This window comes from Mustelus asterias, chromosome 17 (genome assembly GCF_964213995.1).
Source record: "Mustelus asterias chromosome 17, sMusAst1.hap1.1, whole genome shotgun sequence".
Taxonomy (NCBI): Eukaryota; Metazoa; Chordata; class Chondrichthyes; order Carcharhiniformes; family Triakidae; genus Mustelus; species Mustelus asterias.
The window spans coordinates 21,544,974-21,568,432 of NC_135817.1; the positions used below are offsets into that span (position 1 = coordinate 21,544,974).

A 23,459-nucleotide genomic window follows, 5' to 3' on the forward strand; every position below is an offset into this window, starting at 1 on the left:
CACAGGTGGAGAAGGTGGTGAAGAAGGCATATGGTATGCTTGCCTTTATAGGACGGGGTATAGAGTATAAAAGCTGGAGTCTGATGATGCAGCTGTATAGAACGCTGGTTAGGCCACATTTGGAGTACTGCGTCCAGTTCTGGTCGCCGCACTACCAGAAGGACGTGGAGGCGTTAGAGAGAGTGCAGAGAAGGTTTACCAGGATGTTGCCTGGTATGGAGGGTCTTAGCTATGAGGAGAGATTGGGTAGACTGGGGTTGTTCTCCTTGGAAAGACGGAGAATGAGGGGAGATCTAATAGAGGTGTACAAGATTATGAAGGGTATAGATAGGGTGAACAGTGGGAAGCTTTTTCCCAGGTCGGAGGTGACGATCACGAGAGGTCACGGGCTCAAGGTGAGAGGGGCGAAGTATAACTCAGATATCAGAGGGACGTTTTTTACACAGAGGGTGGTGGAGGCCTGGAATGCACTGCCAAGTAGGGTGGTGGAGGCAGGCACGCTGACATCGTTTAAGACTTACCTGGATAGTCACATGAGCAGCCTGGGAATGGAGGGATACAAACGATTGGTCTAGTTGGACCAAGGAGCGGCACAGGCTTGGAGGGCTGAAGGGCCTGTTTCCTGTGCTGTACTGTTCTTTGTTTCTTTGTTTGTTTCTTCCGGGTGCTCCACTTTCCTCCCACAGTCCAAAGGTGTGTGGGTTAGGTAGATTGGCCATGCTAAATTGCCCCTTAGTGTTCCAGGATGCATAGGTTAGAGAGATTAGCAGGGTAAATATGTGGGGTTATGGGGATAGGGCCTAGGTGGGATTTGTTGTCAGTGCAGACTTGATAGGCTGAATGGCCTCCTGCTTCACTGTAGGGTTTCTATGATTCTATAAATTACAGGAACGTTTCTGCATGCATGGAATATGAGAAGTCCTGGTTTCTGATAATGGCATAGCCTTTACTAGCCGTGATTTCCAGAACTTTGTGCTCTTTAATGGCATCCAACACATCCAGCAGCACCTTAACACCCATCGTCAAATGGACTGGTGGAACAGGCAATGCAAAGTTTCAACCAGCGACATCTATGGTGACCAAACTGGCACAATTTTTGTTTGGTTATAGGACCACAGCTCTCACAACAACAGAAATTGCGGTACTGATAATGGGGCACAAGACTGAGCCTATTGTTCTCAAGCCTTGTGGGGAGCGTGGAGTCCCAACAAGAAAACCAGTTGTGTAAGAGCAGAAAGAACATTCAAAATGGATAATTTGGTTCATATAAGTAACTTTGAAGGTGGTCCCAGTTAGGTCCTGGGGATCATTATAGAGAAAACAGGCCAATATCTTTTAAGCTTAAAGTCCAGGATAAAATGGTAAAGAAACATTTGGACCAATTCAGGGCAGGGAGTCTACTCCTGAGCATGTCTCACTGCCAGCTATGGAGATGGCCACCTCCAGTGTTTGCCCACAGCTCGAAGTTGACCCCATGTTAGCCCCTCTGGATAGCACGGACTCTGAGATGGAAGCAGGCATCCTGACTGAAGCAGACCCAGAGGAGGAACCTGCATCGGTGACCCTGCGGCTTTCCTTCCGAAAGCAAAGATCCCCCATTTGGTTCAGACTGCCTGACCCAGCCCTACCATCGATGAACCTTAGACCCAAGGCTTAGTGACAAAAGAACCTTCTCGCAATGGGAGTGCTGTGGAGAGGGATGTTATGACGCTCAGGAAGGCCGCGCGGGATCCATGACAGATTTCCCTGTGAACTTCGTTGAGTACAAACTCCCTTATTGAGCGAGCGGAGGCTTCCCCAATGGGAAGTGAGCAGCAGGGTGGGGTGGAGGTTAAAACCTGTTGATTAAACCTAGACTGTTGTTGGTCCCCAGGTGCAGACTGCATGCTATAAGCCCAGGTACGGCTCTTCTTTTGTTACCAATAATGGATTTCCTGGTGATGGAAGACTGGCCTTAACAGAATTATTATATTAAGGATTTCAAGACTGCCTGAAAAATTTGAGAATTCAATAATTAACACAGCGTGGAGAATGGAAGGAAGATTTAATTTGACTTATCTCATCCGTCCAGGATAACCCAGAATTCCCACTAGGCCTTATAGACCATGGTTTTGATATTTGGAAGGTTAGGGGACTCATCAGGTTGGGTGACATGTTTAGTGATGTCTCCTTGTTATCTTTTGAGCAACTGTCAACAATATAATATCCTGAAATACTCAGATATTTACAACTCAGAGACTTTATTCTTAATAAGACATCTCTGCATCTTGATGCTAGTGTGTCTCTGGTGGAAATAAATCCTGATATCTATGGAACCAAAGCAATTGATCAAGTTGTATAACACATTTTCTAGATCCTGTGTGAATATGCTAGAGACTATGTGATAGTGGGGAAAAGATCTTGCAATGAATATTAATGAGGAGACCTGGGCAGTATCTGGGAAAATGCCAATAGCATCTGTCTGCAATAGAACAAAGGAGACCCATCTTAAAATATTGTACCGTCTGCATATTACATCAAGCTTAATACACAGGACAGACCCCTCTTTCTCATCACTGTGCCAGAAATGCAAGTTGGTGAGAGGTGACTACACACGTCTGGTCCTGTGTCAAAATTAAGTCCTACTGGTTGGGCATACTTAGAGTTTGAGAATACAGCCTTAGTGTTTGATCCTTTGTATTTAATTCTGGGGCTCCCAGACAAAAAGCCTTTATGATATCTTAACATTTGCAGCACAGAAGAATATCCTTTGCTCCTGGATTTACAATAAGTCTCCTGTTCAGAATTGGCGTAAAATTCACAGAAATCACAGAAACCCTACAGTGCAGAAAGAGGCCATTTGGCCCATCGAGTCTGCACCGACCACAATCCCATCCAGGCCCTACCCCCATATCCCTACATATTTACCCACTAATCCCTCTAACCTACACATCTCAGGACACTAAGGGGCAATTTTAGCATGGCCAATCAACTTAACCCGCACATCTTTGGACTGTGGGAGGAAACCGGAGCACCCAGAGGAAACCCACGCAAACACGAGGAGAATGTGCAAACTCCACACAGACAGTGACCCAAGCCAGGAATCGAACCCGGGTCCCTGGAGCTGTGAAGCAGCAGTGCTAACCATTGTGCTACCGTGGAATGTATCCCAATGGAATTCCTAACCTGTATACTCGAATGCAAATCAGATGCATTCCAAAAAGTATGGGGCCCCTATCTCAAATATGCAGGTTCCATGATGTCTGACTTACTCCTACAAGGTTTTCTCTAGGTTGTGTAGCACTGCCCCTAGTTTACTATACGTGAGGTTGTGCACCACTTTGCCATGTTTCCATGGCTTTATCCTCTTCTCCCATCCTGTTACTTGTAGAATCATAGAATACCTACAGTGCAGAAGGAGACCATCTGGCCCATCAAGTCTGCACTGACTCTGACAGAGAATCTTACCCAGGCTCACACCCCATTGAACCCCATGCATTTACCCCACTAATCCGCTAAGAGATGATTCACCTAACCTGCACATCTTTGGACTTTTTTTTGTATACTTGGAAGTGCCAAGTATACTGAACATACTGAACCAACTGTTCTGGTTCCTCCTGTCTTTTTCTATATTTAAGTTTGGAAAAATGATCGAGCTGTACTGTACCAGTTTTGAGAGTGTGTTGTGTTATTTGTAAAAATGGAGAAGTTCTAATAAAAATATATTAAAGAGCAAAAACCATTTTAAAACTTTTTACTGTACGCTCTACTAGTTCAGGAACTCTGTGGACTTTGTTTTTTGAAAGAATTCTCCGCTGCACTGTGCAGTAATGCACAGTGCATACACTACTGCAAACCTTGTTTTTCAAATCTCTCTTCGTATGTATCTGAAGAACTGCTGTGGACTTCCGTTTGTGAAAGAATTCTTTTGCTGTTCAGGGGTACTGCTCTGTACAGTACTTGTTTTTAATGAACCTGTTGCAAACTTGATATTTTAGAGGTCACTTCAAGATAGAAACCTGCAGGCAAGGCAGCAACCTTAACAGTATTCTATTGTATGGTATGTTTTTCAATTTTTCTAGGCAAAAATTATCCGCTGGAACCTAACCTTGACTAAACCATCCTTCACTTAAGTTTTCACTTAGTGGTGATTTTCAGGAATGCATCTACCACTTTAAGTGAGGATCTCTTGGCTTTGGAAGCGGATGATAATGACTTGCCTATTGGAGAGTACCATGAAGTTCTTGTTGAATGACAAAATGCATAAAGTAAGAAATCTCAAAACACCAAGTTAAAGTCCAACAGGTTTATTTGGAATCACGAGCTTTTGGAGTGCTGCTCCTTCATCAGGTGAATAGAGAGGTACGTTTCACAAACACGGCATATATAGACAAAGACACAATAGCAAGATAATGGTTGGAATGCGAGTCTTTTCAGGTAATCAACTCCACTCACCTGATGAAGGAGCAGTGTTCCAAAAGCTCATGATTCCAAATAAACCTGTTGGACTTTAACCTGGTGTTGTGAGACTTCTTACTGTGCCCATCCCAGCCCAATGCTGGCATCACCCCGCAAAATGCATAAATAGTTACAAATAAATCTTATAACCCGTTGAAGTATTATTTAAAACTGCATGGACCACAATAACACAAGTTATCTTTATAAAAATTAGTTATTGAATTAAACTAGATTTTTTGTTTTACTTGATGTGCAATGTGCTACTGGTGCTGAGTTATAGTTCTGATGATGTATAGTGTCAAATGCACACACCCGCAGTCACTGTTCATCCTAGCTCAGTACTTTGTTTTCATTGTCACTGAAAATCCAGCTTTGTATAAGTAGATTGTACTAAATGGGTCCATAAGGTCTGTTCTCCAGAAGAAAGTGCCCTATTTATTGGTGCATTCACACATGGAGCACTTGCTGTCTCCCATACAAGGGAGCCCCTCTCTGTTGAAACTTCCATCCTTGTGCTCACTGATACAGAAGTTATTTTGTACTGAGGCAAAGGGAGAGGTGGAAGCGGATGGTGGGTGAAAGGAGAAACATTGGGGATGGTAATAAATTAAATGCCATATAGTCACAAAATAACATTGTTAGGTGGTTCACATACTGATATAGTGCTGACTGTGATGTCAGGTTGAGAACCCCACTTCGAACTGTAATTGCCTTGACCTTTCCCAACATGTCTTTCTATTGTGAATACCAAAATAGCTTGTGAAGAAATTTTGTGTTTTGATAAGCATTTCCATGAAGAAATGGATAATTGTCAGATCTTTCCACCAAAGGCCATTGAGTAACTAACTCATTGTGCTTTTTTTTTTGCTGAATAATAATTCCTTTGCATTATGCCGATCTATTGTTGAAATTTCTCACTGATTTTTTAAAAATTGTACAGGGAAACATGTAATGTTTCCGTTCAGATTTTGAATGTGAACCGTTTTAGAAAAAATATATACTGAGTACAAAAATGTATATTTAGGTTGTTTTTATCTGGAACTGACCATTGTATTACACATTGTAATCTCATTACAGAAAGCTTAAGAAATATAATTTCTAAAATGTTGGTTGATAGAGAGGTCTGCCATTATGTGTTTGCAGGTCTCACGAGGATCACATCCAGTTTCATTATATTGCATTCTGAAATGTTATTCAGAACGCACTGTGGCTGCCTACAAACCCTTAAAATCTTTTGTATGAAGGGAGGGGAGATGCAACATTTTCATTTAGGCCAATAAGACAGAGGCTCTTTGTTCTCACGTGAGAATCTGGTGGTGACAAGAAGGCGGAGTATGGTATGCCTGCAGTGAACATTAGGACCTTCAGTGACAGGCAGTAAAATGCTTCTTGGAGGGACTGAGGGTCTGACTCGGTGTTAGCTTATGCTCAAGATTTGATCTGTCAGGGAGGGTAAAAATGTCTCCTCAGAAAAATTACAGTTTTGTCGTAAACATCATGGTTATTTTGTTGTTTTCTGGGTTTTCTATTTGCTCCAGATTGTCAAATCATTGACTTAACCATAGTATTAATAGTTAATTTTTGCAATTAAGCGTTGGGATTCTATATAATCCAATTTTTTCTCACACGCAATTAGATCAGTATTTAATTTCAGTATGAAATTAAAGTTTTGTGCAAGCCCTTGAAGTGGTTGAAGAAATAACAGTATTTTAATATTGAGATATTTTTGTTAAAGGTGGTTTGAGGAATCAATCTGTAACCTACTCTTAAAGAACACTGCCCTGATTTATTGTTTCATGCTATCATGGCAAGTAGTTTTTTAAAAATTGAGTTGATAAAATTGTTTCATGTAACATTTAAGGGTCTTCGTATGAACCAATCATCAATTAAGGAAAATGAAAGTAATCAATGCACTTGACCTTAATCCCCACCCCCCTCCAATATTAGGTTGATGAAACTTGTACAAACATTAATTGTTTTAACTGTTGTTTACATCTGACAAATACTGTTGCTGTAGCATAGTAAAATTTGAATATTGTCTTTGGGCAGTTGACCTGATGTCTCTGCAAAAAAAAGGCTATTCAATGTAGTTTGTGACATGAGCACATTGTTAAATGAAAATGTTTTTGGTAATTTACCAAATTACCAAAAGGTTTGAGCACATCCTGATTGCATTGTTGACTGTTAAAATCCCATTGCATGAGAATTTGATCCAAGTCTTATTGGCTTGGTTTCATTGCATATGTTTTAGAATGGACACTTTTGTCTACAAATGCAAATTACCAATTTGGTTTTCTTTCTTTTGTGAATCTGTGACCCAGTTTAACCTTTTAGCCTTCTGCAAAAGTGGGGGTGGAGACATCGAGAGCAGGTGACTGATGAGCACTGTCAGTATAGCCTGCACACAATATACATATTACTTTAAAACACAAGTCTCTTCTCTCTTCTTCCCCCCACCCCCCTTCCAAATGAATGCAAATATTCTAGACATGCTGTTTGCTGATAGAGCTCCAGTCAGCATGAGCTTTGTTGATGGGTTAGCAGGCAAAAAAAAGGGAGAAGTGTAGTCGACAGAGGAAATCCAGAAAGGGAATTCAAGGCTCTTAAGTTGGGAGAAGTTGAAGTCTCAGTAAGAATTGCACTGAAAACTAAGCCACGGTAAGCATTGCTGGAGAATGTAAACCTTTTTTAGAAACTTTGCTGCCAAAATGAATTGAGCTGTAGGCCTTTGTTGTTGTTTTCTCGCATAGCTTTTGTGTGACACGAGTGCTTCAATCCAAGTGAAGGCTGTGGTACTTCGTAAAAATATAATAAATTTGTGTATCAACAGATTTAAAACAAGGGGTGCAGATCTAAGTTTGAAATAGTATGTTCTGATACAATTGCTGAATCAGTTATTTCTGAATGTTGCAATGTTCGAGGACAAAAATGTGTAATGTTTTACAGTTATTGTTTAACTTCGGTGCCATTTTTTTTGACCGTAGCTTACTATTTTAGAGAATTTGCCTTTCTATCATATGACTGGAAAATCAAAATAGGCTTAAGAGATCCAGTTGCTTTGAAGTGGATATTGGCCTTTGTTCTAAGTCAAGTCTGCAGCAATTTTGTTGAAGTTTAAATATCTCTAAGATTGTCATAGTTTAACTTCAATTTAAATTGTGTTTTATTATGCAAACGGTGTTGCTTTCTTAAAATTAACTCTAACATTGTATCAACACTTTTATAACCCAATTTGTTTTCATTTTGTTATTCAAAAATGTGTTCTTGGCACCACAGCATTACTTAAAATTTCAACAATCAATATTTTTGTTGCAAAATATCTTTATTCAATTGTTCCACCTCCAATTCCTCATGTATTCAGGTCTCATGATTTGGAGGCAGTCGCTCAGTTTAAGCTGTGAACTGTTTATTTTCCATCAGAAAATATGGCTACTGTTTACTGTTCTTACATCCCTCTTGATGGTTGCTTAGTAATAGGAATTGGTTTATCTTTTTACTGAACTAAAATGCTGGTGTTTTTATATATTAAAATAAAATTAGGGCAGTACAAATATTTATAAATTTAAACTTTTTAAAATATTTTAAGTCGGGAAGGAAACCTATTTAAAATACATTTCACAAGATTGACAATTGGAGAAATTAAGCCATTCACAGTGTAGTAGCAAACCATGTTTTCTGCTGAAACAAATTTGGTGGGTTGGAGTTTCTGGCCAGTGAGCCCCTCAGCATCAGTAGGGCCAAGTAAAGCTCAAGCTGCCTGATAGAAATCACATCCCAAAACCCTGATTGCCACAATCAGGGCGGATGTGGGAAAATTATATCTCAAAGTTTTGCATTCAGCACATGATTACACCAGAGGTGTTATGCAAATGTTAGACCTTATCCCAGGACTTGAATTGACAAAATAAGACTGGCGACTAGTCTTCAGACCGCCTTCATAATCGAGTGTTGGAGTTGAGCCACCTGCTCCAGGTTGACCTTCAGGTAAATTCAACAATACGAGCAGCTCTTTTTGCAGCTGTAAAGATCATTAATGCATTAAGCTTTTATGCAGCTAGAACCATCTAACCATGCAGATGATGTCACATCAGCCAATTTATTGCCCATAGATGCATCCTGCAAATGACACGTTTACAAGAAACATCACTTTCCCTGTAGAAAGGAAGCACCACCTGAACAGAACTTGAACTAAGTAGAAGGTTCCCAAGAGTTCAAGGTGTCGTGTGCCATCTGCTAACACTTGTTTCCCTGCATCAGAAGGTGTGGGTTTAAGTTCTGCTTATGGATACATGCACATAATAGAAGCTGATATTCCAGCACAACGCTAAGTACTTTTGGAGATGGCATCTTTTGTTCTGCATTTGTTATCTCAGGAAAAATGTTTGGTGGCAAGGTCCTGTTTTTTTGTGGGGACTCCATGATGGAGCTAGATGTGCACGTCTTAATGGAAGAACATAGAATACCTTGCAACATCTGGTGCTACTTCCAATATGGCTGCCTAACTCGTCAGCCCATGGGAGGCTTGTTACCCACAAAGCTGCTTAATTCGTCCCTTCTTTGGCTGGGCCCTGGTTGATGTGAACTCCTGGAAGATGGGCAGGGTTCTGCCTCGGAACTGATAATGGTATACTACTAAGGAGTGTGAAACATACCATTAGGGTAGTTACAAACTCATCTCCCATCTTGTCCATTCTGCCAGAGACCTTTAAGTTAGAGTCCAAAGTACAGTAGTCCATAAGAGAAGACATCTCATTTAAGACCTTCTCAGGAGCTCCCCTTAAGAAAGCCATGGGGTTGCCCTTGCACTTAAAATGAACTGTGAATTTGAAGCAGTCCAATGATGTGCGGGTTAGGTTGATTGACCATGATAAATAGCCCCTTAGTGTCAGGTGGATTAGGACTGTATATATGTGGGATTACAGGAAAGGACCTGGGTGGGATTGTTGTTGGTGCAGGCTCGATGGGCCAAATGGCCATCTTCTGCACTGTAGATTCTATGATTCTATAATTTATTGTTATTATGATGTTGTGAGCTGCAATCCCCAATAAACTCTCACTATATGCAGTAAAATGTCAACCAAGATCCTTGTTCATCCAATAGTGCTCTTACAAATGCTAGATGATCCATAGATTTCAGGAATGCCTGGTGGTGGCACTGTAAACTTATTCTGCTGCTATCACCTTGACTTTCTCTTCATTTATGTGTTTTTCTTTGGTGTACCTTCCTTTAACTTGCTGTCTAAATGCCAGAGGCTGCATGTACCGATAATGGTTCCTGTGCAAATTGCAATGTCCCATAACTTCCTCGTTCCCAGTGTCGTATTTGGAGGGCACCCCAGTGATGGAGTGATAAATCCCTCTATGAAGTTCCCACGTAACGTTTACATTGTCCAGAAGTACAAACTTCCTCCGGACAATTGCATTGGGCTGGGAACCATCCGATGAAGTGATTCAAATTGCTAACATTGGGTGGTTCTGCCAGTTTTACCCTGATAGTTATTCTGAGTTAGAAGGAAAAAAAGTACTTTTAACTCCACAGTAAATAACCGAACAGCCAGATCAAACCTCACAAGACTCCCAGGTGACCCAGTCTCTTCGGGCTCTGACCCCATCTGCCATAAAAGGGGGAATGACTTATCTTTCTTGCCTCCCTGTACCCCAGCTACTCCATGCCAATGCTGCCAGTGACGTTCAGCACTGCTCCTGTCTCACCCAACCTGAATGAGGAAGTTTGGCAAGATGCACTGTACAATAACAGCGAAGGTAAATTCATTCACAATGGCAATCTCGTTGGATTGCCACTCTGAGGAAGTTATGGGCCAACAGGTTGTAAAATGCTGTGATATTCAGGAACACAAGGTCTGCCATTTCATCCTGAGAAGGCTCTGCAGAATGAAAAATTGCAGATATGTTATAATGGTATCAGGAAGGAATGCCTTGTAGTGCACCCCCCTTGTCAGGTTTCCCGTCGGCGTGGGGTGATGTCAATGGGAATTCCCACTGACAGTGGTGAGACCAGAGAATCTTGCCACTAGCAAACAATGTGCCACTTTCCGCTGACAGGAAACATATGGCTGGGAGGCTGGAGAATCTTACCCAATATCTTCTCTGTAATAGTCTGTCAAATTTTGGGCATGCTTATCTTTGTATTTTCTTGGCACATTTTGCAGCTGGGTTTTTCAGGTGTATTTATCACTATTTTTCCTTGCATCTGTATGTACAAAATATTACCATTTTCCCCGATGACTAACTGCACAGCTTGAAAATTCTCCCATCCCCGAGCAGCATGGGGTCCCTGTGCCTGTTCACAGAATCCTTACAGTTCAGAAAGAGGCCACCTGGCCCATCGAGCCCACCCAGGCCCTATCCATGTAGCCCCATGTATTATCCCTGTTAATCCCCTGACACTAATGATCAATTGAGCATGGTCAATCAACCTAACCCACACATCTTTGGAGTATGGGAGGAAACCGGAGCACCGGGGGGGGAGAATGCACAAACTTCACACACTAACCCAAGGCTGGAATTGAACCCAGGTCCTTGGTGCTGTGAGGCAGCTGTGCTAACCACCCAGGGATCCTGTGGAAATGAATTGGAAGCAAATCAACACTTTTTTTCTTGGCCGTTTGGTAGATATTTGCAGAAGAACAGGATAGTGGATTGGCTTGAGCTTAAGACACATCACCTTTTTAGTATTTTATCTGAAGGAATGCTTTATGTTGTCATTCCCAAATTGCTATTAATAGCTTGCTAAAATTGTTTTACAATTTGGACAATCTGATTTTTTAAAAATGTATGCTTAAATGCATTGCTTATAGCATTCTATGAACTTTAAGGCCGTTAATATATCCTTACTTCCGTATCAAGGGAGTGCAGCTGTGCCTAGAAAATCATAAAAGTTGTTGATGTAATATAACACCTGTTATAAAACCTATTTAAAACTTGTATATTAAACAGAGCATATCCAATGTTTACTGGTCATGATTTACACATCAACATGAAAGTGAGATTTATGTACTGGGTTTTGCAAAATTTTAAATACATTTTTAAAGACTATGTTTATCACAAATGTTTTTGAAAAGCTATTTTGCTGCATAAACCATATTAAGGATATTGGGATTTTAAAAAATCATGGTTATATTTCACATTTAAAAAAACATAAGTTTAACATAGATTACCTGTACATGAGATATTTGCCACATGAGCCTCGATAGTTGTATGGTCTGAAATACACATTCACTGTTAATAATATGCATTTATGAATTCAGATTATCTTCTCTGGGGATGTTAATTTCCTTTGACTTTGAAGGAATTTGTGCAGTCGTGAGTATATAGTTGTTTCAGGTTTTAGGACTTTGGCATCAGTTTTATTTTGTGTTGCTAAGTCAATTTCTGTCCCCCCATCCCCAAATACATCAGTATCAGACAGCCAAGCAAGAATTATAAAGCTGTAACCTTTCAAATAATAATGAGGTAAAGTTTGAGTTTTTCTGAAATTTGATCAGAACCTCAACATTTGATTACATCTTTCCAATCTCTAATGTAGATGTTATGTAAACTTTATGATTTACATTTAAATAGGATTAAAACCAATAATTCATTTTTCACCATCCCACATTGACAGATTCCAAAAATGAGTCAGCACGGATGCAGCCAGTTACTGTCAGCGCTCATGTGTTTTAGGAGCTAATACCAATTTTCTCCTGTCCCACACCATTTCTTCATGCATTCAGTTTCATCTGTCATGTACAGGTGGTTGGATAAAGTTGCATGCATGGTAGAGGATGTTCATCAACTCCTTTTGGCATTGTGTTTTATTGGACAGTTATAAGTGTTGATTCTTCAAGCATATTTTTTTCCTTCAGAAATTTATTCTGTTAAATTGCTCGCTATCTCTGTTGTTGGTATCAATACTGTAATTTTTTTTAATGGTTTGGTTTCCAAGTCTCTGCAATTGATTGAAAGTTTTTGAGCAAATTTTAAATGTGATTCACAGTTTAGTTTTAAATTGATCAACACTGGATACCAATGTGACTCAAGTGTAACATTCCCTTCATGTTGTTATATCAGTTCAAGGTGTCAGTAGCACATATGAGTTTTGAAAAAAAAAAGGCCAACTGAAATAGCTGATCATTAAATGCAAGAAATTTAATTAAGCTGGATTGAGGAAATATTATTTCCATCTTGGCATCTTTAAGTAAATTTCTAATAAACCTGTTAGACTAGGGTTTTCCAAACATTTTCAGCCATGGGATCCTTTTGACCTCCCAAGAGTACTGAAGGAGAAGCATTCTTATTATATTGAAGAATTAAATAGTAACAGGGCTGTTGAGGAGCAGATAGGGAAACAGATCCTGGAGAGACGTAGTAATAACAAGGTTGTCCTGATGGGAGACTTTAATTTCCCAAACATCGATTGGAATATCCCTAGGGTAAGGGGTTTGGATGGGGAGGAGTTTGTGAGGTGTGTTCAGGAGGGTTTCCTGACACAGCATGTGGAGAAACCTACAAGAGGAGAGGCTGTAGTCGATCTGGTACTGGCTAATGAGCCTGGACAGGTGTCGGATCTCTCAGTGGGGGAGCATCTTGGGGATAGTGATCATAACTCTATCTCCTTTACACTAACATTGGAAAGTGTTTATTTGGAGTAAGGGGAAATATGAAGCCATCAGGCAGGAGATTAGAGGCGTAAATTGGAAGGAGGTATTCTCGAGGGAAAGTACCGAAGTAAGGTGGCAGATTTTCAAGCAATGTTTGTCTGGAGTTCTACATGACAACGTTCCGATGAGACAGGGAGGTTTTGGTAGGTTACGGGAACCGTGGTGCATGAAAGCTGTGCTGAATCTAGTCAAAAGTAAAGCGTACAATAGGTTCAGAGAGCTAGGCGATGATGGGGATCTAGATGAGTATACGGCTTGTAGGAAGGGACTTAAGAAGGAAATTAGGAGAGCCAGAAGGGGTCACGAGAAGGCCTTGGCAGGTAAGATTAAGGAGGACCCTAAGGCGATCTAAATATATGTGAAGAGTAAAAGGATGAGATGTGAAGGAATAGGACCTATAAAATGTGAAGGTGAGAAAGTCTGTACAGAACCGGAATAAATAGCAGAGTTGCTTAATGAATACTTTACCTTGGTATTCACAGTGGAAAAATACCTGGGTGGTTGTACTACAGGATTGCGGCGGACTGAGAAGATTGAGTTTGTCGACATTAAGAAAGAGGATGTATTGGAAACTTTGAATAGCATCAAGATAGATAAGTCGCCGGGACTGGATGGGATGTACCCCAGGTTACTGTGGGAAGCGAGGGAAGAGATTGCAGAGCCTCTGGCGATGATCTTTGCGTCATCGATGGAGACGGGAGAGGTTCCGGAGGATTGGAGGATTGCGGATGTGGTTCCTATATTCAAGAAAGGGAATAAGGATAGCCCAGGAAATTACCGACCGGTGAGTCTAACCTCAGTGGTTGGTAAGTTGATGGAGAAGATCCTGAGGGACAGGATTTATGAACATTTAGAGAAGTTTAGTATGCTCAAAAGTAGTCAGCATAGCTTTGTCAAAGGCAAATCGTGCCTTACGAGCCTGGCGGAGTTCTTTGAAAATGTGACTAAACACACTGACGAAGGAAAAGCGGTAGATGTGGTTTACATGGACTTCAGCAAGGCGTTTGAGAAGGTCCCCCATGCAAGACTTCTCGAAAGTGAGAGGGCATGGGATCCAAGGGGCTGTTGTCTTGTGGATCCAGAACTGGCTTGCCTGCAGAAGGCAGAGTGTGGTTGTAGATGGGTCTTTTTCTGAATGGAGGTCGGTCACCAGTGGAGTGCCCCAGAGATCTGTTCTGGGACTCTTGCTGTTTGTCATTTTCATAAATGACCTGGATGAGGAAGTGGAGGGATGGGTTGGTAAGTTTGCCGATGACACGAAGGTTGGTGGTGGTGTTGATAGTTTGGAGGGATGTCAGAAGCTGCAGCGTGACATAGATAGGATGCAAGACTGGGCGGAGAAGTGGCAGATGGACTTCAACCCGGATAAATGTGTAGTGGTACATTTTGGCAGGTCAAATGGGATGAAGGAGTATAATATCAAGGGTAAGACTCTCAGCAGTGTAGAGGATCAGAAGGACCTTGGGGTCCGGGTCCATAGGACTCTTAAATCGGCCTCGCAGGTAGAGGAGGTGGTTAAGAAGGTGTATGGTGTGCTAGCCTTCATCAATCGAGGGATTGAGTTTAGGAGTCGGGAGATAATGATGCAGCTTTATAAGACCCTCGTCAGACCCCACTTTGAGTACTGTGCTCAGTTCTGGTCACCTCATTACAGGAAGGATGTAAAAAGTATTGAAAGGGTGCAGAGAAGATTTACAAGGATGTTGCCTGGATTGGTTGGCATGCCTTATGAGGATGGGTTGAGGGAGCTCGGTCTTTTCTCCTTGGAGAAACGAAGGATGAGAGGTGACCTGATAGAGGTGTACAAGATGTTGAGAGGTATAGATCGGGTGGATTCTCAGAGGCTTTTTCCCAGGGCTGAAATGGCTGCTACGAGAGGACACAGGTTTAAGGTTCTGGGGAGTAGGTACAGAGGAGATGTTAGGGGTACGTTTTTCTCACAGAGGGTGATGGGTGAGTGAAATCGGCTGCCGTCAATGGTAGTGGAGGCAAACTCGTTGGGGTCTTTTAAGAGACTTCTGGATGAGTACATGGAACTTAATAGGATTGAGGGTTATAGGTAAGCCTATATATAGGCCTAGGTAGGTAGGGACATGACCGGCGCAACTTATGGGCCGAAGGGCCTGTTTGTGCTGTAGTTTTTCTATGTTCCCTTGCTGTTTGTCATTTTCATAAATGACCTGGATGAGGAAGTGGAGGGATGGGTTGGTAAGTTTGCTGACGACACCAAGGTAGGTGGTGTTATGGATAGTTTGGAGGGATGTCAGAAGTTGCAGCGAGACATAGATAGAATGCAAGACTGGGCGGAGAAGTGGCAGATGGACTTCAACCCGGATAAGTGTGTAGTGATCCATTTTGGCAGATCCAATGGGATGGAGCAGCAGTATAAAATGAAGGGTACCATTCTTAGCAGTGTAGAGGATCAGAAGGACCTTGGGGTCCGGGTCCATAGGACTCTTAAATCGGCCTCGCAGGTGGAGGATGCGGTCAAGAAGGCGTATGGCGTACTAGCCTTCATTAATCGAGGGATTGAGTTTAGGAGTCGGGAGATAATGCTGCAGCTTTATAGGACCCTGGTTAGACCCCACTTGGAGTACTGCGCGCAGTTCTGGTCACCTCATTACAGGAAAGATGTTGAAGCCATTGAAAGGGTGCAGAGGAGATTTACAAGGATGTTGCCTGGATTGGGGGGCATGCCTTATGAGGATAGGTTGAGGGAGCTTGGTCTCTTCTCCCTGGAGAGACGAAGGATGAGAGGTGACCTGATAGAGGTTTACAAGATGTTGAGGGGTCTGGATAGGGTGGACTCTCAGAGGCTATTTCCAAGGGCTGAAATGGTTGCTACGAGAGGACACAGGTTTAAGGTGCTGGGGGGTAGGTACAGGGGGGATGTCAGGGGTAAGTTTTTCACTCAGAGGGTGGTGGGTGAGTGGAATCGGCTGACGTCGGTGGTGGTGGAGGCAAACTCGTTGGGGTCTTTTAAGAGACTTCTGGATGAGTACATGGGATTTAATGGGATTGAGGGCTATAGATAGGCCTAGAGGTGGGGATGTGATCGGCGCAACTTGTGGGCCGAAGGGCCTGTTTGTGCTGTGGCTTTCTATGTTCTACTATGTTCTATGTTCTAAACCACAAAAGAAAATTGTACAATACATACAAACATACAAAAACAAACTTTAAAATGTTTCTATGTAAAAAATCTATGTATGTACACATTTATTATAATAAAGTTCTGTTATCCAACAAATACTTCCAAACCTTTATTTTTTTAATGGGAGCGCCCACTCACACCCTCACTCTCACCCACTCTTGCTATTGTCCCCAGCCTTGGCTCTTCTCGAGGGCTGCCCCAGCACTGGCTCATCTCACTCCCACCCCTCCCCCAACGTCAGCTCTTTTCTGGAACCTCGACCTCATCCCTTCTGGGGACCTCCGGTTCTGTGGAATCCAGTTTAGGAATCCCTGTGTTAGATAATCTGAGTGTTTATAAAGCTTAGCCGGACATGCGGAGAACTCCACGATCGTTCTGCAAATTATATGGGGATCTTTTATTTCCACCTGAAGAATGGGCCTCAGTTCATATTTACTTTGAAAGACCACACTTCCGATGGTGCAGCACTCCCTCAGTAATGTCAGCCTAATTTATGTGTTCAAGTCTTTGGAATGAAGTTCGAACCCACGATTTTCCAACGGGGAGATGGGAGTACCACCATTGAGCACCGGCTGGACTGATTGCTTTCGTGCATAAATTTCACAAGGACGAACAGAGAAGAGGATAATAGGCAATGTGATGGTTGTTTTGGTTTCTTTTGAAGGAGAGGCATTTATTGTACATCAGTTGGGTTTAATATGACATTCTTTTTTACCTTTCTCTAATTCTCAGTCTCAATTCCAAAGAATATTCCTGCTACTCCATCAACCCCTTCCAGATTGACTAAACGCACAATGCAATCACCACAGAAATCTGATGAGTTGCCAAATCAAAAAAGTCGAAAAAGCATACGAGGCAAACGACCTGGGCAATCCAGTTCAAAAAAGAGTGTACCATCGCAAATCAACTCATCACTGAAATCTGATTCCACCTCTGAACCATCCAAACCAACGAAAAGAGGTGCAAAGCCTGGAGTCAAGGTTTGTTCAAACAGGTCTAGTTACATAATTAAAATATTTCTAAATCTAGTGCTGAATATTTGGTATATGGTTTTTAGTGATACTTCATAAATTTTATTAAACAAAAATATTATGTTATGGATTGTAATTTTTAATTTGTCTTCGGTTATCTCCCTCTTTAAAGGAATGGTGTTTTGTTTTTCTGTTATTTAATGGCGTTAAATATGTATTTGAACCAACTAATATTTCTGTGGTGAAAAATTGTTAATTTCTAAGTAACTATAATATATTTTAAAAAGTGAGTGGCCGCAATGTTAATTGATGCTGAGAGTTATGTGACCCATTAAGTACACAACAGCTCAACTAACTCGATGACAATGACACATTTTATATAGCACCTTTAATGTAATGAAACATCCCAGACACTTGTCAGAAGCCACTCCAGAATGCCCTTCCTCTCTGCCTGATTCATCCCTCCCCCTCTGCATGGTAATATTTGTTTATTAAAGATACTTTCAGACCTCTCGGGAGGTCTGTAACGCTTATGACTAGGGGTAAGCAACTAATTAATTATGTTGAAGAATCGTCACTGATTTGCTCAGTGGGGGAATTTTACTGAGGCGATGGGGATCTTGTCTGGCTGACAGCTGACGCGCCTACCATGTTGCAAACCAGACAGGCAGTTGAGAGGTCACTGCAGGTCTTTCACTGGATCAAGACCCTGGAGACAGGACCCTCTTGCCCACGAGAGCTCCCAGCTAATCAGAGACTCCATTGCCCAGGAACACCGTTGATGAGGCAATGACTGCTACAAGGAGCACACCAACAGGAGACCCAGGATTGTAGAGTGACCCAGGCTAGAGATATATGATGGCAGGAGGAGTTTATTGCTGGGTCCCTCGATAAGGCACTAAGTGCCTTTGAATGGGGGGGCCCACAGAAGTTTACATATCATATGCTCTGTGTCGCAATGTGTCCACCTGTGGGTGTGTTTAAAACAGGCCCACATAAGGGCCTCAGTTGGTGGGGTATGAAGGCCGTCCACAGGCCTTCCCACCATGTACTTAATTGGGGTAGAAGCAGGAAAGTAGTAGGTTTTTCCCACCTGCCATCTTCCCAACCAATTAAATACCCTCCTCAGCTTCAAATTTGTTACTATAAAGCATATAGGGCGGCACGGTAGCACAGTGGTTAGCACTGCTGCTTCACAGCTCCAGGGACCTGGGTTCGATTCCCGGCTTGGGTCACTGTCTGTGTGGAGTTTGCACATTCTCCTCGTGTCTGCGTGGGTTTCCTCCAGGTGCTCTGGTTTCCTCCCACGGTCCAAAGATGTGCGGGTTAGGTTGATTGGCCATGCTAAAATTGCCCCTCAGTGTCCTGGGATGCGTAGATTAGAGGGATTAGCGGGTAAGATATGTAGGGATATGGGGGTAGGGCCTGGGTGGGATTGTGGTCGGTGCAGACTCGATGGGCTGAACGGCCTCTTTCTGTACTGTAGGGTTTCTATGATTCTATTTCTTTCTATGATTTCTTTCTATTGCTCGTGTGCAAAGTAAAATAGAAAGAAAAAGATGAATAAGAAAAAGTTAATTCATAACTTTTTGAAATCTTAATAAGTAAATTCTGACACAATGAGACTGCACACATGGAATGAAAATTTTAGTGGCCATGAGGATGTTTGGCAGGATTTAACACTGGTCAGCTGCCAAAAACTAACTTATCCCTCAATTCCCTGAGATCTTCTGGTATGTTTTGTGGGTAAATATAACTTGCCCTTCATATACTTTACTACCAGGTCTGTCAGTGAAGTACTGGTGTAGTGAGACTTGTAGGTGTAAGTATAGGTAGTGAAGGTATAGGACAACTCGCCAGAAACTTTCTGATTTCCACATTTTACACTCTGTATGCAGGTACCAGACATTGTCATCTGCATTACTTTATAATGGTCAGTGTTGCTTGCTTCACTGTTACCTCTATTGTAAAATCCTGGCAAGTGTATTTAACTAATTATTGCTTACACAAATTGTCATTATTCTCTTTATTACTCAACTTCCAGTTTCATCTTTAGAACACTTGGTAGATGTAGTTATTGTGTTGTTTTGGGTTTACATGAGATTCCCTTTTACTTTCTCTCTACACAATTCCCTAGGCAAGAGCAAATAAGTAATTTAATTCCCAGTTATCAGTGTTACTCTAGTTTGTAAAATGTGTACAGTCGTAGCAAGAGACTTCAATTTCCACTGAAACCCATGTAGCTTGTGTACTTGCAATACTCAACAAAATAGTTGCAAGTTGTTAATAGCACTAATTGAAACAATGAGTGAAATTTCTCAGCCTGATTCCCTGAGGCAGATTTTCAAAGATAATAAGACTCATGTCCCATGAATGAATAAAAAGAAATGCCAACGTTGGACTAGGTTGGGCACGGTAAGAAGTGTCTCAACACCAGGTTAAAGTCCAACAGCTTTATTTGGAATCATGAGCTTTCGGAGCGCTGCTCCTTTACCACTCACCTGATGTTCTGAGACTTCTCATTTGTATTTTGTTTGAGGAAGTCAGCATTACTGAAGTATCAACAAAAATAAACCCATTTGTAATAACTTCAGTTTTCAAAGTTTAGTTTTACATTTCAGAGAAAGCCTCGAACACCACAGAGCCCACATCCTCCCTCACCTACCACAACAACACCAGAACCTGATATTAGCAGTGCCCAGGCACCTCAAGATGCTGCGATTGTCCATAACACCACTCCATCAGTAATGTCCACAGGTAAATGTCTCTTTATTTCTAACCAGTAAGCAAAAATGAAAAATGCTTTTTTCCAAATTGAATATTGCATCGTTGTGGTTTTATGCAGTCAATCAAAAGCTACATTTTAGCACTCTTGATTCCTCCAATATTAACGATGAACATCATCTGAACACTCACTGATCAAATTTGCTCTTGCCATTTGAAACTGGAACACATCCTGAACAATTCATAAAACATTCGGAGAAAATCTAATGCTTGATTATGAATTGAACTACAATAAAGATACCCTTACTCTTTTGAATTTAGAAAGTAGTTACATGATCCAACTGAGAATTTCATGAAAATGTAATGGTGCATAACAAAGTCACGTGATTTGAAATATCGAATTACTTGAGGTGTTTAATAACTGAAATTATTAAGCTACTTAATTGACCCCAAAAAGCTTCAAATAAATGTTAGAAATGTGTATTTTCATTTTAATGGATTGGTTGCTCTATATAAATTTTGTGATTGACAAGAAAATATTTGGGCCAGGTGGATCCAGATGGATAATCGTAGTTAATCCAGGTGGATAATCATAGTTAACGTATATCGAATGCCAGTTGCACTTTTGAAGAGAAACCATTTCTTAATTCATATTTAATTCTTACTCGGATCAGATTTCTAAGAGTTCATTATCACTGTTGTGAAAAGCTGCAGATTAGTACATTAATCCATCATTCTTCCTCATCTTTGAAGATATCCCCTATGCATGGTATCTTTGTATGCAATGAAAGTGATCTCAAGCTTTTCAGTTGTTCAACTATAAAAACTCATTGACTCATTTTACTTCTATATTCTGTTTATTAAATGTTGCAGCATAACAGAGTGGCAGTGATTTAAAACTGCACATGACTGACTAAGGTGCTTAGGCTAGAGTGGTCAAATATCTCGCACAAACCATTTGATTGTACTATTGTACTTAAAGTTTGGAATTTAGGGAATTTGGTGCAGTACTGAATTAGCACGCTCTGTTCTTCTACTTGAAACCCAGATTTGAATTTATGCTGGACTGATGAGATGGAAATCCCATCTCACTATTGAGTTTAAACATCACCTGTGAAATATTTCCTTCTCATTCCAAATGAGTTGATTTGCCATATCAAGGAACTCCATAATTTGGCACAAAATGTCCAACTCTATTCCAAGAAACCAGGAGGATGGAAAATAGGGGAAAATGCACTTATCAGGGGTTCCTTTTTGAAGGCTGCATACAATGAGTTTTGCTTTGCATCTTTGCAACTTGAGCTCTCAGTGCAATATTAATGCCTGGTGTCAAAAACTGTTAACGTCTCTTAGCGCCAACATCCCTTACGTTTGTAAGGACAGAAGTTACCCAAGTAAAACATTTAGAGATAAGGGATTAAATGAGCATCTATTAAGTAGTGTGCTAGTCAACTTATTGACTAGATTAAGATGAAGCTATATTTAATAGTAGCTGTTTTGTTACAGTTTGTGTGTACGTTAACAAACATGGAAACTGTGGACCGCATCTGAATAAAAAAAATGTTCAGCAGCTTCCAGATCATTTTGGGCCTGGTCCAGTGCCTACAGTGCTTCAACAGGCTGTTCAGGGTTGTGTTGATTGTGCCTACCAGGCGAAAACAGTCTTCTCATTTCTTAAGTCTGGACATCATGGTGGAGAGACAATAACAGGTGAGGGAAAAAAGCTGCTGCATATATACCCTTTTGTTACATTTATTTAGAGATGTTGCTAAAGGTTTTGTTCATAATGTGATTTTTATCAAAAGGTCTGTTTCCCGTGAATATTTCTGTTGCGGTTGAAGAAGTGCATTTATATTGCCTCTTTCATGAACTCAAAATGCTTTATAGCCAATTGGATACATTTTAAATAGAATCATAGAATAGATACAGCACAGTAGGAGGCCATGTGGCCCATCATGGCCATGCTAGCTCTCTAAGAGCAGTTCACCTAGTCCCACTCAACTGTCTTTTTCCTGTAAGCTTGCAGTTTTTTCTCTTTTCACTTATTTGGAAGGCATTGACTAGATTGAATCCGTCTCCATCACACTCTCAAACATAGCTAATGTAAAATCATCTCACAGAAGTGCTTTCTAGACTTGATTCTACTGAAAGTAACAATCAAACATATTGTATTTTGCATCTGTTCTCTAGCATTCTCAACGTGGAAGCAGTTGCCAGTCGCTTAAGTTACAAGAGAGTGATTTTTAGTGCAGTTTGCTCGGCAACGAATACCAAATATTGATATCTGATGTAGACTTGGTAGGCGCGTGACAGGTGGTCGGGAGTAATTATTTTAGAGGGTGATTAAATTATAAGAACAGTAGAAGGAAATCTAGCTTAATTTATGTTTTTATTCTGTTATATACTGGTAATACTTCCGTGTCCTATTTAAGGATGTGTTTTGCCTGAGGTCTTTAGTTAATTTGCTGTTAAAAGCCATTATTAGCAATCTTTGAATTGTTTTATATGAATTGTGATTCTAAATGCTTGTTTCTAATAAAGGTATTATTGAGTATGCCTTTTACTAAACCTAAACTAAATGTTGGAATGAAGGCTCAATAAATTACCTCCTTTTACAAGTTGTTATGGTTCAGGTCAGAAACTCCAAAGTGTTTCATGAAGCCTGCCTAAATCATCATTTTGAATTTGGCTAGGATAAGCATGAGATGTTTCACTTCAGGTATGATTCAAAAGACCTGCTAGGGAGCTTTTATCGAACAAAGTTTATTTAAGAATATAGTTAACATGTATAGTAAGAAAATTAGCAAGAACTTTTATCAATTACAAGAGAAAACAAAACCACAATAATGTAAAACCTTTAACCAAAATATGTTCCAATCAAAACCATTTAAATAAACAAAACCCTTTAAACAGATTTATCACTGCACAGGCTAAAGCTCCCGTGATAATGGAAAACTGGGTTGAATGCTGATTTCAAATTATCTTGAAAACTCAGAGCAGTTTTCGTCAGATCAGCTCCCTAAAACACCAAAGCACAGATTATTTACTGCAGAATGCCACAAGCCTTTCTTTCAGCTAACTACAGAGAAAGAAACTTCTTGTCCAGCATGCTTCTAAGACTGCCTCTATCACTGCAGCCAAAACGAAACTGAAACCTGAAAAACTTCAGTTATCTGACCTGCCCAAAGTTTTTTTTTTCCTCCTTCCAATAATGACATACCCAAGGCTGTGACCATGGTTTAAAAAGAAACCTCAAGGGTACACTAACATCACAAAGTTAATTTGCCAGCAGTGAGACATCTACTTTATTCAACTAAAATGTTCACTAAATCAGTAAAATTTTAAAAACTGTGTTCTCAGCATGAGTTTATCTTACCATGGATGGCAGTTTTGCCATAATAAATGAGGAGGTGCGTGTTATTATCATGGGTTTTAATCATATAAAGCAAAAATAAAGCTCCTTATGGACCACAAGCTTGAAACAATTTTTAAATTATTTGTTGCCTTTAAGTTTAT

General features: G+C 40.8%; 1 protein-coding gene across 8 annotated transcripts in view; it reads left to right on the forward strand.

Annotated features, from left to right (window-relative positions):
- LOC144506358 (sex comb on midleg-like protein 2) overlaps nt 1-23,459 on the forward strand; it is a 216,951-nt gene that overhangs the window by 139,781 nt on the left and 53,711 nt on the right. For all 8 annotated transcript variants that reach the window (XM_078232360.1, XM_078232365.1, XM_078232362.1 and 5 more), the window contains exons 8-10: nt 16,981-17,228; nt 19,841-19,976; nt 21,450-21,653. In XM_078232360.1, the coding sequence (XP_078088486.1) occupies nt 16,981-17,228; nt 19,841-19,976; nt 21,450-21,653 (588 nt within the window). The remainder of the gene's footprint in view (nt 1-16,980; nt 17,229-19,840; nt 19,977-21,449; nt 21,654-23,459) is intronic.